This window comes from Rhinatrema bivittatum, chromosome 11 (assembly GCF_901001135.1).
Source record: "Rhinatrema bivittatum chromosome 11, aRhiBiv1.1, whole genome shotgun sequence".
NCBI classification, from domain to species: Eukaryota; Metazoa; Chordata; class Amphibia; order Gymnophiona; family Rhinatrematidae; genus Rhinatrema; species Rhinatrema bivittatum.
Genome location: NC_042625.1, coordinates 88,621,034 through 88,634,837, shown reverse-complemented (window position 1 = coordinate 88,634,837; position 13,804 = coordinate 88,621,034). Strand labels below are relative to the sequence as shown.

The 13,804-nt window shown below is 48.1% G+C and overlaps 1 protein-coding gene across 1 annotated transcript in view; it reads left to right on the top strand.

Annotated features, from left to right (window-relative positions):
• The window catches only part of ARID1A (AT-rich interaction domain 1A), an 86,956-nt gene that overhangs the window by 42,617 nt on the left and 30,535 nt on the right, over positions 1-13,804 (top strand). The window contains exons 7-10 of the mRNA XM_029619245.1: positions 143-310; positions 6,974-7,286; positions 7,695-7,840; positions 7,944-8,053. Of these exons, the coding sequence (XP_029475105.1) occupies positions 143-310; positions 6,974-7,286; positions 7,695-7,840; positions 7,944-8,053 (737 nt within the window). The remainder of the gene's footprint in view (positions 1-142; positions 311-6,973; positions 7,287-7,694; positions 7,841-7,943; positions 8,054-13,804) is intronic.

Sequence of the window (13,804 nt, the reverse complement as noted above, 5' to 3'; positions counted from 1 at the left end):
TCTCATAGATTAGCTGCAAAGGAATTTTTAAGATGCCCTCGTACATTCATCTTTTTAACGTTTTTTCCTTTCTGCCTCTGTCCCCTACAAATGTGTCTTTCCCTAGTTTTGTTTAACCATGGCTTTGTGATCTTTCGGTTAGGATACATACAGAGGACTCCTCAGATGCCCCAATATGGATCTCCTCAGCCAAGCTCTGCCTTATCTCCACGGCAGTCTTCTGGAGGACAAATGCATGCTGGGATGAGCCCCTATCAGCAGAACTCCATGGGAAGCTATGGACCCCAAGGTGGTCAGTATGCACCACAAGGTAAGACTGTGAGTCAGTCTTATTTGGGCATTTAGAAGAGAGCAGATGTATTTATTTATTTTTTTTTTTTTTGAGACCCCTTAGTGGTTACAGAAGTAGAAATATTTACTTAGCGAGCAGACATTTTTTGCAGGGTAGGGTTTGTATAGGGCAAGGGAATTTAAATGAATGGAGATGGGTTAGAGATGTGGAGCTTGTTTATGATGCCATAAGTCAGCAAAGATTGTGAAGCTGTCTGCTTTCTGTTTATTTTGGGATCTTATTAATTGAAAGTCTTGAATATTTATTGGTTGGTTTGTTTAGTTTTACTAGATGTTGCTTTTATTACGGTTATGTTTTATTTTATTGTATTGCTGATTTTGTGGGCTGATTTTATTATACTTGCTGCTTGTTTTGCTGTGTACACAGTTTGAACCTTGTTTGGGAAAGGCTATTTATTAGTTTGATTATATACATAAAATATATAGTAGTGTGGTAGAATGTTCAGAGGGAGAGCCATGTTTAGTCTGGTTTAGCAAAAATGACAAGAGGTGGGTGGCATTAATTGGATTATTCTGATTTTTTTATATTTCACGTTTTGGCACTAAAAAGTTATTTCCCTGTCCCCAGTGGGCTCAAAATCTGTTCGTACCAGAGGCATTGGAGGGTGAAGTGATTGCTCAAGGTCACAAGGAGTGGCGGTGGGATTTGAACCCTGGTTCCCTGTACTTACCCAGATCAGTCCAGACTCCTGGGTTTTGCCTTCTCTCCAACAGATGGAGACAGTTTTACTGGCACTTAAAATGAGGTGCCACCTGAAGTCCTTCAGTATTTCTCTGTCTGCAGCAGATGGTGGAGGTGGGGACCCTTATTCATCTCACAGTCTTCTTGCTAGACAGGGTTGAAAACAAGGGGTCCTGGATCACTCACCCTGTGGGACCAGTGGAGCCTGCTGCCTCTCTAAGGGAAGAGCCTCTTTTTTTTTATTTTTAAGTGAAAGACCAAGTCTTTTTTCAGTGCACAGAGGAGAGAGGCAGTCAGCGTGTGTCCGGTCCCTCACTGCTCTCTACTATCTCGGGTGGCTCCAGTCAAGCTGTCCCTTTCCGTCCCCCTTGCCCCACATTGTGGTCAACCCGGCATCAACTTCCATGCTGTGTGGGGCGGTTTGTACCACCTGCGGAGACGTTCAGTCGCGTCTCTGGCACAGAGCAAGGCAGGGGTCAAACTGAATAAGTGCCACGAGCTGGGGAGGCTCTTGCCGGTGCGACCTCCTTCCGATGATCTGTTCCTGTTGAGTGCAGGAACGGCGGCCATTTTTGCCAAATTCAGCTCTTCTGCATGGGCCACAGAGGGGGGCAGGGATCTCCCTCCTTTATCTCTGGAGGTAGAGTCCTCCAGGGGAAGTCCAGAGGCCAAATAGGGCCCCTTAGTGTGAGTGAGGAGGACACCAGGGGAGACTCGGGTGGCTCTTCTTTTTCATCAGAGTTCGTGCTTTTACTTCACAAGACCAGGAAGACTGCACTTTGCAGGACTGTGAAAGGGATCCCACTGAGGCCCACAAAGAGATCCAGGACCTCTGTGGATATGGGGACTCCTGAGGGCCTCTGGCCGCTGTGGATAATTCTTTGGCCGACTTGGACAATGATGGTGACCATGAGCTGGATTCTCAGGATTCAGGGCCGGGCAGTTGAGCAGGACCCAGATCAGGCACTATCGCAGAGCACGGCAGTCGAGGGAGATGACCCTAAGGCGGTGCGATTTGTTCCACAAGGAAGAGCTGAACCTGCTTATTCCCGTGGTTCTGGAGGAGCTGGTTATAGAGGTCCCTTGGCGGGATTCTGAATTGGGAGCAGTGGACCCGGTCATGGTTGCTCTCAGAGGTCCAGCAAAATCCTTCCCTTTTCATAAGTCGGTTAGTGCTCTCCTGTTCAGGGAGTGTGGGATGCTCCAGATACCAGTTTAAAGGTCAGCAGGGCCATGGATAGATTGTATCATTGCTGGAGGAAGTGCTTGACCTTCTCAAGGTTCTGAAAGTGGATGCCTCAGACTCTTCATTTACCAAGAAGATGACCATTCTGGTCATTGGAGCTGTGGCTCTGAAGGATCTTTAGGACAGGAAACTGGAAGCACACCTCAAGAAGATATTTGAGGTGTCTGCCCTTGATGCTCGGACGGCTATATGTAGCAATTTTATGTTGCGAGCAGTTGAAAATGTACAAGTCTTTGTCTGAGTCTGAAGCTCTACAGGCTGAATGGCTGAAGGCTGTTGTGGCGTTCAGTGCAAGTGCTTTTTATGACCTTCTCAGAACCCCTTCCAGGACCATGTCTGTGGTCTTGACCTGGCGCCTTCTCTGGCTGAGGAACTGGTGGGCTGATGTTTCCTCCAAATCACAGTTGGGATCTTTGCCTTTTAAGGGGAAATTGCTCTTTGGTAAAAACCTAGAGGAGATGGTCAAGTCCCTTGGTGAGAATAAGGTTCATAAGTTACCACAAGACAGACCAAAAGGGAAGAGCTTCCTTTTTCCTCGTCCCCTGCTTCAAAGGCCCTTGGGAACAGTTCAGACAATACTCCGGTAGGCAGCAGTCCTGGAACCAGTCCTTTAAAGGACGTCTGCCTGGCAGAGATGGCCCCTCCCAGAGAGGAAGTGGTGTCAAATCTTCTCAATGAGATGAGGCTGGTCCACTTTTCAGATCCAAAGATAGGAGACCGTCTGACTCTATTTTACAAGGAGTGGACCAAGATCACATTGGACTAGTGGGTCCTAAGTGCGATTTTAAAGCAAGGTTACGCTTTAGAATTTGCTCAGCCGTTAAGAGACTGGTTTTTGGTATCCCCAAAAGACACCGAGCGACAGCTATGTCAGTTGGAAGCCATTGTCCCCATCCCCTCCAGATGAGCAAAGAACAGGTCACTATTTCATCGTCCCCAAGAGGCACGTTCCGCCCGATCCTGGATTTAAAGAAGGTGAACGTATCTCTGAAGGTTCCTCTGTTCTGGATGGAGACCCTACGTTCAGTGATTGCAGCTGTGCACAAGGGGGGAGTACCTGGTCTCCCTGGATTTGACTGAAGCGTACCTGCACAAAGGAATCCGCTCAGATCATCAGATATCTGAGATTCATGATTCTGGGGGAACATTTTCAAATTTGCGCTCTCCCTTTCGGTCTAGTGACTGCGTCCAGGACCTTCACCAAGGTAATGGTTGTGGTAGCTGCAGCTCTCTGGAAAGAGGGAGCTCTGATCCATCCCTATCTGGACGATTGGTTGATCTAGGCAAAGCTGGAGTCCCTTTGCAGGAGGGCAGTGGGTTTGGTTCTCTGGCACCTCCGATCTCTAGGATGAATCATCAATCTGTCCAATTGTTATCTTGTTCCTTCCTAGAGTTTGGAATTCCTGGGGGCGCATTTTGAACCGAAGTCGGGGAAAAGTGTTCCTCACTGAGGAGCGGGTTTCCAAGTTACAGGCTCAAGTTCAAGGATTGTTGGCCAAGCGAATACCCAAGGTCTGTGATTACTTGCAAGTGCTCGGGTCTATGGCTTCTACCTTGGAATTGGTTCCATGGGCCTTTGCTCACGGAAGATCTCTGCAACTGGCCTTACTGTCTCGCTGGGTCCTGTTGTCTGTTTTCTGCTTCCTTTTTCTCTCCTGGAGCCCTGTGTGTTTGAATCTTTTATGGTGGCTCCGCCCAGACAGGTTGAGTCATAGCATGGATCTCAAATGTCCCAATCTGGACAATCAATACCACCAATGCCAGTCTTTTTTGGCTGGGGTGCAGTATGTCAGAGCCAGTTGGTACAAGGCTGGTGGTCGCTGGAGGAAGGATCCTGGACCATCAATCATCTAGAGACCAGGGCGGTGCGTTTGGCCCTGATGGTCTTTCTCCCTTTGAGGGGCAGGCTGGTAAGAGTCTTGTCGGAGAAGTCGACAATGGTAGTTTACATCAGTCAGCGGGGGGAGGGGTACCAAGAGTCAAGCAGTGGCTCAGGAGGCCTGACTTTTGGTTGATTGGGCAGAACATCATGAGAAGTCTTGAACGAGTAGATGTGACTCTTGTTATTTACACTTCCAAATAATAGAAGGACTAGGGGGCACTCTATGAAGTTAGCAAGTAGCACATTTAAGACTAATAGGAGAAAATTCTTTTTCACTCAACGCACAATAAAGCTCTGGAATTTGTTGCCAGAGGATGTGGTTAGTGCAGTTAGTGTAGCTGGGTTCAATAAAGGTTTGGATAAGTTCTTGGAGGAGAAGTCCATTAACAGCTATTAATCAAGTTTACTTAGGGAATAGCCACTGCTATTAATTGCATCGGTAGATTGGGTAATTGCCAGGTTCTTGTGGCTGGCCTCTGTTGGAAACAGGATGCTGGGCTTGATGGACCCTTGGTCTGACCCAGCATGGCAATTTCTTGTGTTCTTAACATCTGGCACGCTTGGCAGCCTCGCACATTGCAGGCTCAGACAACATGCAAGTGGATTTTCTAAGCCTCCAGCAGATGGACACCGGGGAGTGGGAGCTGTCAGAGAAGGCGATGTCTATTCAGTTGCTGGTTGGTTACACCGTGTGTAGACTTGATGATGACCTCCCGAAATGCCAAGGCTCAGCATTTTTCTTCAGATGATGGAGAGAGAGGAGCAAAAGGGGTGAATGCATTAGTCCTGCCTTGGCTGACTGATGTCCTACTGTACATGTTTCCTCCTTTGGCGGGCAAGGTTTTACAGCGAGTAGATTCATCTGGGCAAAGTGATTCTCATAGCTCCAGAGTGGCTGAGACTCCCTTGGTTTGCGGACTTAGTCAACCTAGCAGTGGACAGCCCATTGAGGCTCGCTCACCTGCCGAATCTTCTACATCAAGGGCCTGTTTAGATCAGGCAGATTGATTTTTGTCTAGCAGCTTGGCTTTTGAGAGGCAGCACTTGAAAGGTAAAGGTTATTCGTACACTGTCATCACTATCATCCTACAGTCTAGAAGGCCCTCCACTTCCCTTGCCTATGCAAGTGTATGGAGAGTTTGAGTCCCAAGTGGATTCTAGGTGAGCTTTGGTGAGGCATATTTTGGCCTTTCTTCAGGATGGTCTGGTCAAAGGGTTATCCTTCAATTCTCTCAGGGTTCAGGTGGCAGTGTTAGGTTGTCTAAGTGGTAAGGTTCGAGGATTTTTGCTATCGGCTCATCCGGACGTTGTGCATTTTTCTTCGGGGAGTAAAGCATTTATGCCCCCCAGTCCGGCAGCCATGTCCTTCCTGAAGCCTTAATGTGGTCTTAAGTAGCATGTGTGCTCCCCCTTCGAACCCCTGAGACATGCGTCTGTGAAAGATCTCACTTTGAAAGTGGTTTTCTTGGCGGCTATCTGTTCGGCGCGCAGGATTTCTGAGATTCAAGCTTTATCCTGTAGGGAGCCCTTTTTGAGGATCTCAGATGAAGGAGTTTCCTTGAGGATGGTACCTTCCTTCTTACCCAAGGTGGTGTCTTCCTTTCACTTAAATCAGTCCGTAGAACTCCTGTCTTTCTCAAATTTGGATCCTTTGGCACCTCACACTAGACACTTATGATGGTTGGAGGTAAAGCACACATTGACGAGGTACCTGGAGGTCACCAATAGTTTCCGCATGTCAGACCACCTTTTTGTGCTGTGGAGTGGTGCCAAGAAGGGGCATAAGGCTTCTAAAGCTACTATTGCATGGTGGTTGACAGAGGCTATTCGGCGTATATCTGTCAGGGTCGCCCGGTTCCGGAGGGGCTTCGAGTGCATTCTATTCGTTCATAACCTGTCTCCTTGACTGAGTTTCAGCTAGTTTCTCCTCGATCTGTAGAGCGACTTCTTGGAAGTCCTTGCACACTTGCCAGACATTATTGCTTGAATGTCCTGGCTCCAGAAACAAGGGGTTTTGGAAAAAGTGTGCTTCGAGCAGAACTCTGTCCCACCCTATTTAGGGACGCTTTGGTACATCCCATGAATCTGGACTGATCTGGGTACGTACAGGGAAAGGAAACTTTTTGGTTCTTACCTACTAATTTTCGTTTCTGTAGTACCACAGATTAGTCCAGAGTCCCGCCCGCTGGAGGTATTGGCTAATTTGGAGAGTTGGCTTGATTGATCTCTTTTTCCATACTTATCCTGAAAAGTGATGAAGGTTTTGTTGGTCCTACACAGGGTTTGTTTGGGCGTGTTTTACCGTTTTTAGCTTCAAGGCTTCACTCTCCCCACTGCTCGTTTAGGGGAGTCTAGTTGGTTTGTTATTACATTTCTGGCTTGGGTACAGATTAATAATGAGGGATTGCAGGTGGCACCTCATCTTACGTGGCAGTGTCAGTAAAACGTTCTGTCTCCATTTGCTGGAAGGGAAGCAAAACCCAGGGGTCTGGACAGATCTGTGGCACTACAGGAACGAAAATTAGCAGGTAAGAACCAATTTTCCTTTGTCACCTGCTGCTCCTCGACTCCTTATAGACTAAACAATTTATGGGACCCGCCTGTGCTGTTAGGACCTTGGACCCACTCATACTGTAAGCAAGTCAGTCTTGTGAGGGCCTGCTGCACACGTAGGGAGGTGCCTAATGGCTATTGGCATTTTGATTTTTAGGATTTTGACATCCAAGTCGCTGCTTTTGCTTCTTGGTCTGAAGATTTTGCTGCAAATGGTACCTGTCTGAATTCACCCCTTTCCCCTTTTTCTTTCTCCTAGGGGGTTATCCCAGGCAGCCAAACTACAATGCCATGCCCAATGCCAACTATTCAAGTCCAGGAATTGGAGGTGGCATGAACCCCATGGGAGGCAGCAGCCAGATGCATGGACAGACTGGAGTGCCCCAGTACACTGGCTTGCCCCCTGGGAGGATGGGCCATGCAGCAATGGGAAGTAGACCTTATGGGCCCAATATGGCAAATATGCCTCCCCAGGTGGCCTCTGGGATGTGCCCTCCTCCTGGCGGGATGAACCGGAAAGCACAAGAAGCGGCCGCTGCAATGCATGCTGTGGCCAACTCCATCCAAAACAGGTAAAAACATCGTCCTGTCTGACACTGTTATATTGGTTCAAATGTGGGGGTTTTTTTTGTTTTTGTTTTTAAATCTTTGTATCATGTGTTCAAGGGTGGGGGGAGACTCGTTTCTGAGAAGGTAATGAGTGAGCAGAAGGAGCAGGGGGTGAGGAATGGTGGTTTGGGAAGGGGAAATGTCGCAGTTGAAATACATGTCGACATTGGGATAAGGATTTAGAAATGAATACATCTGGAGCCTACATTCAGTGCTATTTATCTGGCTAATTTATGTAGATAAGTTTGAATATCTATTTTGTAGAAAAAATATTATTGAAGCCACTTATTTAAGTTCTAGTCTACCCTAGAATGTGTTGCTTTATCTTGTATTGACGGCAAGCTTTGCTTTTCATGTGTGCTGCCTCGTAGATCGCCTGGCTATCCAAACATGAACCAAGGGGGAATGATGGGGACTGGACCACCTTATGGACAAGGGATTAACAGCATGGCAGGAATGATGAATCCACAGGGCCCCCCATATTCAATGGGGGGCAACATGGCCAACAATTCAGCAGGTGAGCCACTTCTGAGCAAGCTAGAGAACTCTGACACTGAATGGGTTTTCTCTCGTCCTGGAGCCACATCTAAAGGTGCTTTTGGTTCTCTCCCATTCTGTAGGAATGGCAGCCAGTCCTGAACTGATGGGTCTTGGGGATGTCAAATTGACACCGGCACCAAAAATGAACAACAAGGCCGATGGCACCCCAAAATCTGAATCCAAGTCTAAGGTAACAAATGGCACCTAGAGTCCTCTAAAGCAATAGTGTGTGGTGCAGTGCTTTCTCCGAGAGCAAGCAGGATGGCAGTCCCTGCACATGGGCAACATCGGATGGAGCCTCTCTGAGCATGCCCTATCCCACGTGTCCATGCAGGGTCCCGTTTACTGCCTTCCCTGCCCCATGGAGCCTCATGGTCGCGTATAATTGAGTCTTTCTCTTGCTGTTTTCCAGCAAGTTCCTGTCAACATGGGGGTCAGTTGTTTTTTATCCCCTTAGTCGGCTTAGCCATTAAGTTTATTTCCCTAACGTCTCGAGTAGCAGTGCCTTTGGTCATCGTCATCAAGCTCGATTTGTCTTCCATTTTATTTTGTGCTAACGAGTCCATGTCCAGTGTGTGTTTGTTTTTGACCAACTTTGTAAGATTGTCAAATGATAAAACAAACTCCGTAGAAACATTGTGAGACAAACATAAAATTTCTCTTAGGACAAGCAGGATAGTAGACCTCACACATGGGTGACATCAGATGGAGCCCGGCACGAAAAACTTATGTCAAAGTTTCTGGAACTTTGACTGTGTATACTGAGCATGCCCTATCCCAAGCATCCACGCAGGATCCCTTTTGTCATGTGTTTTAACTTTCGCCTCGCGGTTAAGTGAGCTCGTGGGTTTTCTTCAAGAAATTGCTTTGGAAAACAGGTTTTTTTTCCACCGATTTTTATTTTTGGTTTCTCTCGCGTTTCAATGCCAGGTCCTTTTTGGCTCTCCTTAGTCAGGTTTTTTGGCAGTTTGGTAAGTTTAGTTTTGCTTTCGCTGCCCTGTGGTGTCTGTGCCTGCCAGTGTCAACAGCTTGCCATCACTGTCTCGTTTTTTCCCTTTCTTTTCGTTTGTCATGGCCTTGTCCAGTTTCCGTTGATGCCTCCAGTGTCGGATGACCATGTCCGTTACGGACCCCCAAGAGGTGTATGCCCTCTGCCTGGGGGTGTCACATGATGTCCAGGGTTGCCACATGTGCGCCCAGATGACCCCCCCCTAAGTGTTTTGGGCTCAACGTAAGATGGAGAAACTCTTCAGGTTGAGGAAATCCAAGCCATCTGCATTGGTGGCATCTGCACCAATGGACACCGAGCCATTGACATCAGCGGGGCCGTCTGTTCTATCGATGCTGCTGTCGGTCTCTTTCAGGTTGAGGGCGTCTGGTTCATTGTCATCGACCTCCACACTGGGGAAAGACTGGGCTGAGCACAGAGGTAAGCCGAGGAAGTATCTGCACTGGTCCACGGTGCCAGGCTCGGTAGGTGCCGGTTCATGCCATGATGCCCCTGAAGTGACCTCCGGTGAGGAGAGCCCATCCTCAATCAATGCTGGGGGTCTGCTACGGTCTCCACAGGTCCTGGTGCCAGTCATCGATCCTCCTTGGGGGTCCAAGGAAGATTTGGCCACCCCTCCTGCCTCCCAGTTGGTTTTGGATTCAGCAACTTTTGAGAAGGAGTTAGAGCGCAGGGTCCAGCTGGTGGTGGAGTGGGCGTTGCAGGACATCGAGTCAGTGGCAATGCCGGTGCCTGCATTTGCCCTGCTGGAACGGTTCAGTGTGCTTATCGGTGTGTTATCGACCCAATTGGTGTCTATTCCCAAGAGGCCATCAATGCCAGACAGGGCACAGATGCTTCCCCTGACTGTTATGGTGTTCATTGCCGGTTCCTCCTCCTTCGAAGAAGCTCCATTGAGGCTGGCAGGGACACAGAGGCCTGCAGCCCCTTGTCCAGTTTTTGCCGGGGCTGGCACTGGTGCCACCAGTGCCCATGCCTCTGGAAGAAGGCCGAGCACCAAGGACCCCATCCCCTGTGGATTACAGTGAGGATGAGGACCTGATTGACCCCTGAGGGGATGACACTGCAGAATCATACTCAGAGGACTTGAAGGATCTCCCTTCAGTGCTGTCTCCTCTGGAGAACTTGACCTTTGCAGGCTTTTTGCGGGCGATGGCTGAGGCAGACCCTTTTCAGTTGATGACAGAGGAGGCTGCTAGACCCAAGATGCTGGAAATCATCCAGTTTGTGGAGGTCCTGGTGCATGAGATCTTTAAGTAGCTGCTGAGGATCTGGGAACACCCTTCACGGTACATCCTGCCAACAGGAAAGTGGATGGGGTTTACTTTTGTCCAATAGGCTACTGGATTTGAGAAGGGTCAGCTATCACATCAATTGGTAGTGGTTGAATCTGCTCTCAAGAAGGCCAAGTGCTCTTGGACCCATGCCTCTGTGCCCCCAGGCAAGGATCATAGAGCAATGGATGCTCTTGGGAGGAAAGTTTTCCAAAGGGCCATGCTCATTGCCTGCATCGCCTCTTATCAGCTCTACACGACCCAAGTCTCTTTCAACCTCTGGAAGCATGTGTAGGAGGCAGCCAAGCGACTGCCTCAACAGCGGCAAGATCCCTTCTTATTGCTGGTGCAGCAGGGCCTGGAGTGTGGAAAACACAAGGTTCGTTCAACCTATGATGTTTTTGAGATGGCATCAAGAGTCTCTGCCGTGGGAATCTGTGCCTGCAGAATGGCAAAGCTGCTGGCCTCTATCTCCAACCGGAGGTACAGGAAAGACTTGCTGACTTGCCGTGTAAGAGAATCTCTTGGAACACAGCCAACGTGGATTTACCCAAGGGAAGTCTTGCCTAACAAATCTGCTTCATTTTTTTGAAGGGTTTAATAAACGTGGATAAAGGTGAACCGGTAGATGTAGTGTATCTGGATTTTCAGAAGGTGTTTGACAAAGTCCCTCATGAGAGGCTTCTGAGAAAACTAAAAAGTCATGGGATAGGAGGCGATGTCCTTTGGATTACAAACTGGTTAAAAGACAGGAAACAGAGAGAGTAGGATTAAATGGTCAATTTTCTCAGTGGATAAGGGTAAACAGCGGGGTGCCTCAGGGATCTGTACTTGGACCGGTGCATTTCATATATATAAATGGCAGATGAAATTTAATGTGGATTATATATATATATCCACATTATATAAATAATATGAGATCTGGAAAGGAATATGATGAGCGAGGTTTTCAAATTTGTGGATGATACAAAATTATTCAGAGTAGTTAAATCACAAGTGGGTTGTGATACATTACAGGAGGACCTTGCAAGACTGGAAGATTGGGCATCCAAATGGCAGATGAAATTTAATGTGGACAAGTGCAAGGTGATGCATATAGGGAAAAATAACCCTTGCTGTAGTTACACGATGTTAGGTTTCATATTAGGAGCTACCACCCAGGAAAAAGATCTAGGCATCATAGTGGATAATACTTTAAAATCGTCAGCTCAGTGTGCTGCAGCAGTCAAAAAAGCAAACAATGTTAGGAATTAATAGGAAGGGAATGGTTAATAAAATGGAAAATGTCATAATGACTCTATATCACTCCATGGTGAGACCGCACCTTGAATACTGTGTACAATTCTGGTCGCTGCATCTCAAAAAAGATATAGTTGCGATGGAGAAGGTACAGAGAAGGGCAACCAAAATGATAAAGGGGAATGGAACAGCTCCCCATGAGGAAAGACTAAAGAGGTTAGGGCTGTTCAGCTTGGAGAAGAGACGGCTGAGGGGGGATATGATAGAGGTCTTTAAGATCATGAGAGGTTTTGAACGAGTAGATGTGAATTTACACTTTCGAGTAATAGGACTAGGGGGCATTCCATGAAGTTAGCAAGTTGCACATTAAGACTAATCGGAGAAAATTCTTTTTCACTCAACTCACAATAAAGCTCTGGAATTTCTTGCCAGAGGATGTGGTTAGTGCAGTTAGTGTAGCTGGGTTCAAAAAAGGTTTGGATATGTTCTTGGAGGAGAAGTCCATTAACTGCTATTAATCACATTTACTTAGGGAATAGCCACTGATATTAATTGCATCAGTAGCGTGGGATCTTCTTAGTGTTTGGGTAATTGCCAGGTTCTTGTGGCCTGGTTTGGCCTCTGTTAGAAACAGGATACTGGGCTTGATGGACCCTTGGTCTGACCCAGCATGGCAATTTCTTATGTAAGGTGAGGGTCGTGGTGGCCCAGTTAAGGGATCGCCATGAGACTTTCCAACAGCTCTCCTCCAGCACTCCACACTCGCTCTCCTCAGTCAGGAGGTCTGCAAGGCAGGGTCAGAGAGTCTTTCTACTGCTAGAGGAAGTACTATCCTCCAGCCCCTTGCTCCTGTTCAGAGGGTGAGCTCCCCAGCCAAATCCCGGGACGGTGTTTTGTCAGGATCGTAGCAAGCATGAGCCAACCATCTGTACCTGTGACACTACAGGTTATGGTTCTTTACAGATCAGTGGCCCAGTATAACCTTGGACCAGTGAGATTTGTCCATCATCCATCAAGGGTACCAATTGAACCTATTGGGTGACCCTTCAACTTGTCCTCCGTGCCTGTTTTGGGGGCCAATAGCGCGTCAGGAGGTACTGATATGGGAGCTGTCTCCTTAACAGCCAGAGTGGTCAAATCTGTCCCACAAGGCAAAGAGAGCAGGGATTCTACTCCTGGTACTTCCTGATTCCAAAGAGATCAGGGGGACTCTGTCCTATCCTAAACCTAAGGGCCTTGAACAAGTTCCTTAAAAAAAAAAAAAAAAATTCAAGATGCTTTCCCTGGGCACCCAGATTTCCCCTCCTGCAAAAAGGGGACTGGCTATGCTTCCTTGATTTGAAGGATGCGTACACTCACATCGATCTTCCCAGGTCACAGGAAGTATCTCAGATTTGTGGTGGGAAAGCAGCACTTCCAGTACAGAGTGTTGTCGTTTGGGCACGTGTCTTTACAAAATGTCTGGCTGTGGTGGGGGCGCACCTCTGCAGGCTGAAAATGCATGTTTTCTCTTACTTGGACAATTGGCTGGTCACCTCTCGGACAGGGGCCAGTCTGTCCTTCTGCTTGACTATCTGGGTGTTGGAGTCACTAGGGTTTGTCATCAACTACCCAAAGACCCATCTCAGTCTGTCACTTCGATTGGACTTCAAAGGAGCCCTGCTAGACATGGCTTGGGCAAGAGCCTTCCTGCTGCAATCCAGGGCGGTCACCTTGGCATACATAGTGGTGGTGGTAATTCAACAGAGCCAGCAGGGTTTCAGCTCAGCACATGTTAAGGCTGTTGGGCCACATGGCTGCAGCCATCCATGTACTCCCTTGGCACGCTTACACATGCGCAGAGCCCAGTGGACTCTAAGGTCACAGTGACGCCAGGCCATGCAGAGCTTCTGGGCTTGCATCCGAATCACTCTGCCTCTCTGGGACTCTGTCCTGGCAGCAGGTCATATCATTCCAAAATCTCCCTACCCAAATTGTCCTAACCATGGATGCGTTCACCTTGGGGTGGGGAGCTCATGTAGAGGAGCTCCGCACCCAGGGCTTATGGTCTGACCAGGAACCACGGTGTCAGATCAACTTCCTGGAGCTCTGGACGATCCGGTACGCATTGTGGGTTTTTAGAGATCAGCTATCCAATAAAATTGTTATGATCTAAACATACAACCAAGTTGTGATGTGGTATGTCAGCAAGCAGAGAGGCACAGTGTTGTACCTCCTGTGTCTGGAAGAGGTCCAGATCTGGTCCTGGGGGATGTCACACGGGATGGTACTCGGGGGACATGTATCTGGCCAGAATGGAGAATGTGATATTGGACAGATTGTCGTGCATTTAGACCACTTGAGTGGTCTCTGAACCCCAGGGGGTAATGAACCAGATCTTCCGCCTCTGGGGTGGACTTGTTTGCATCTCCCTGCAACA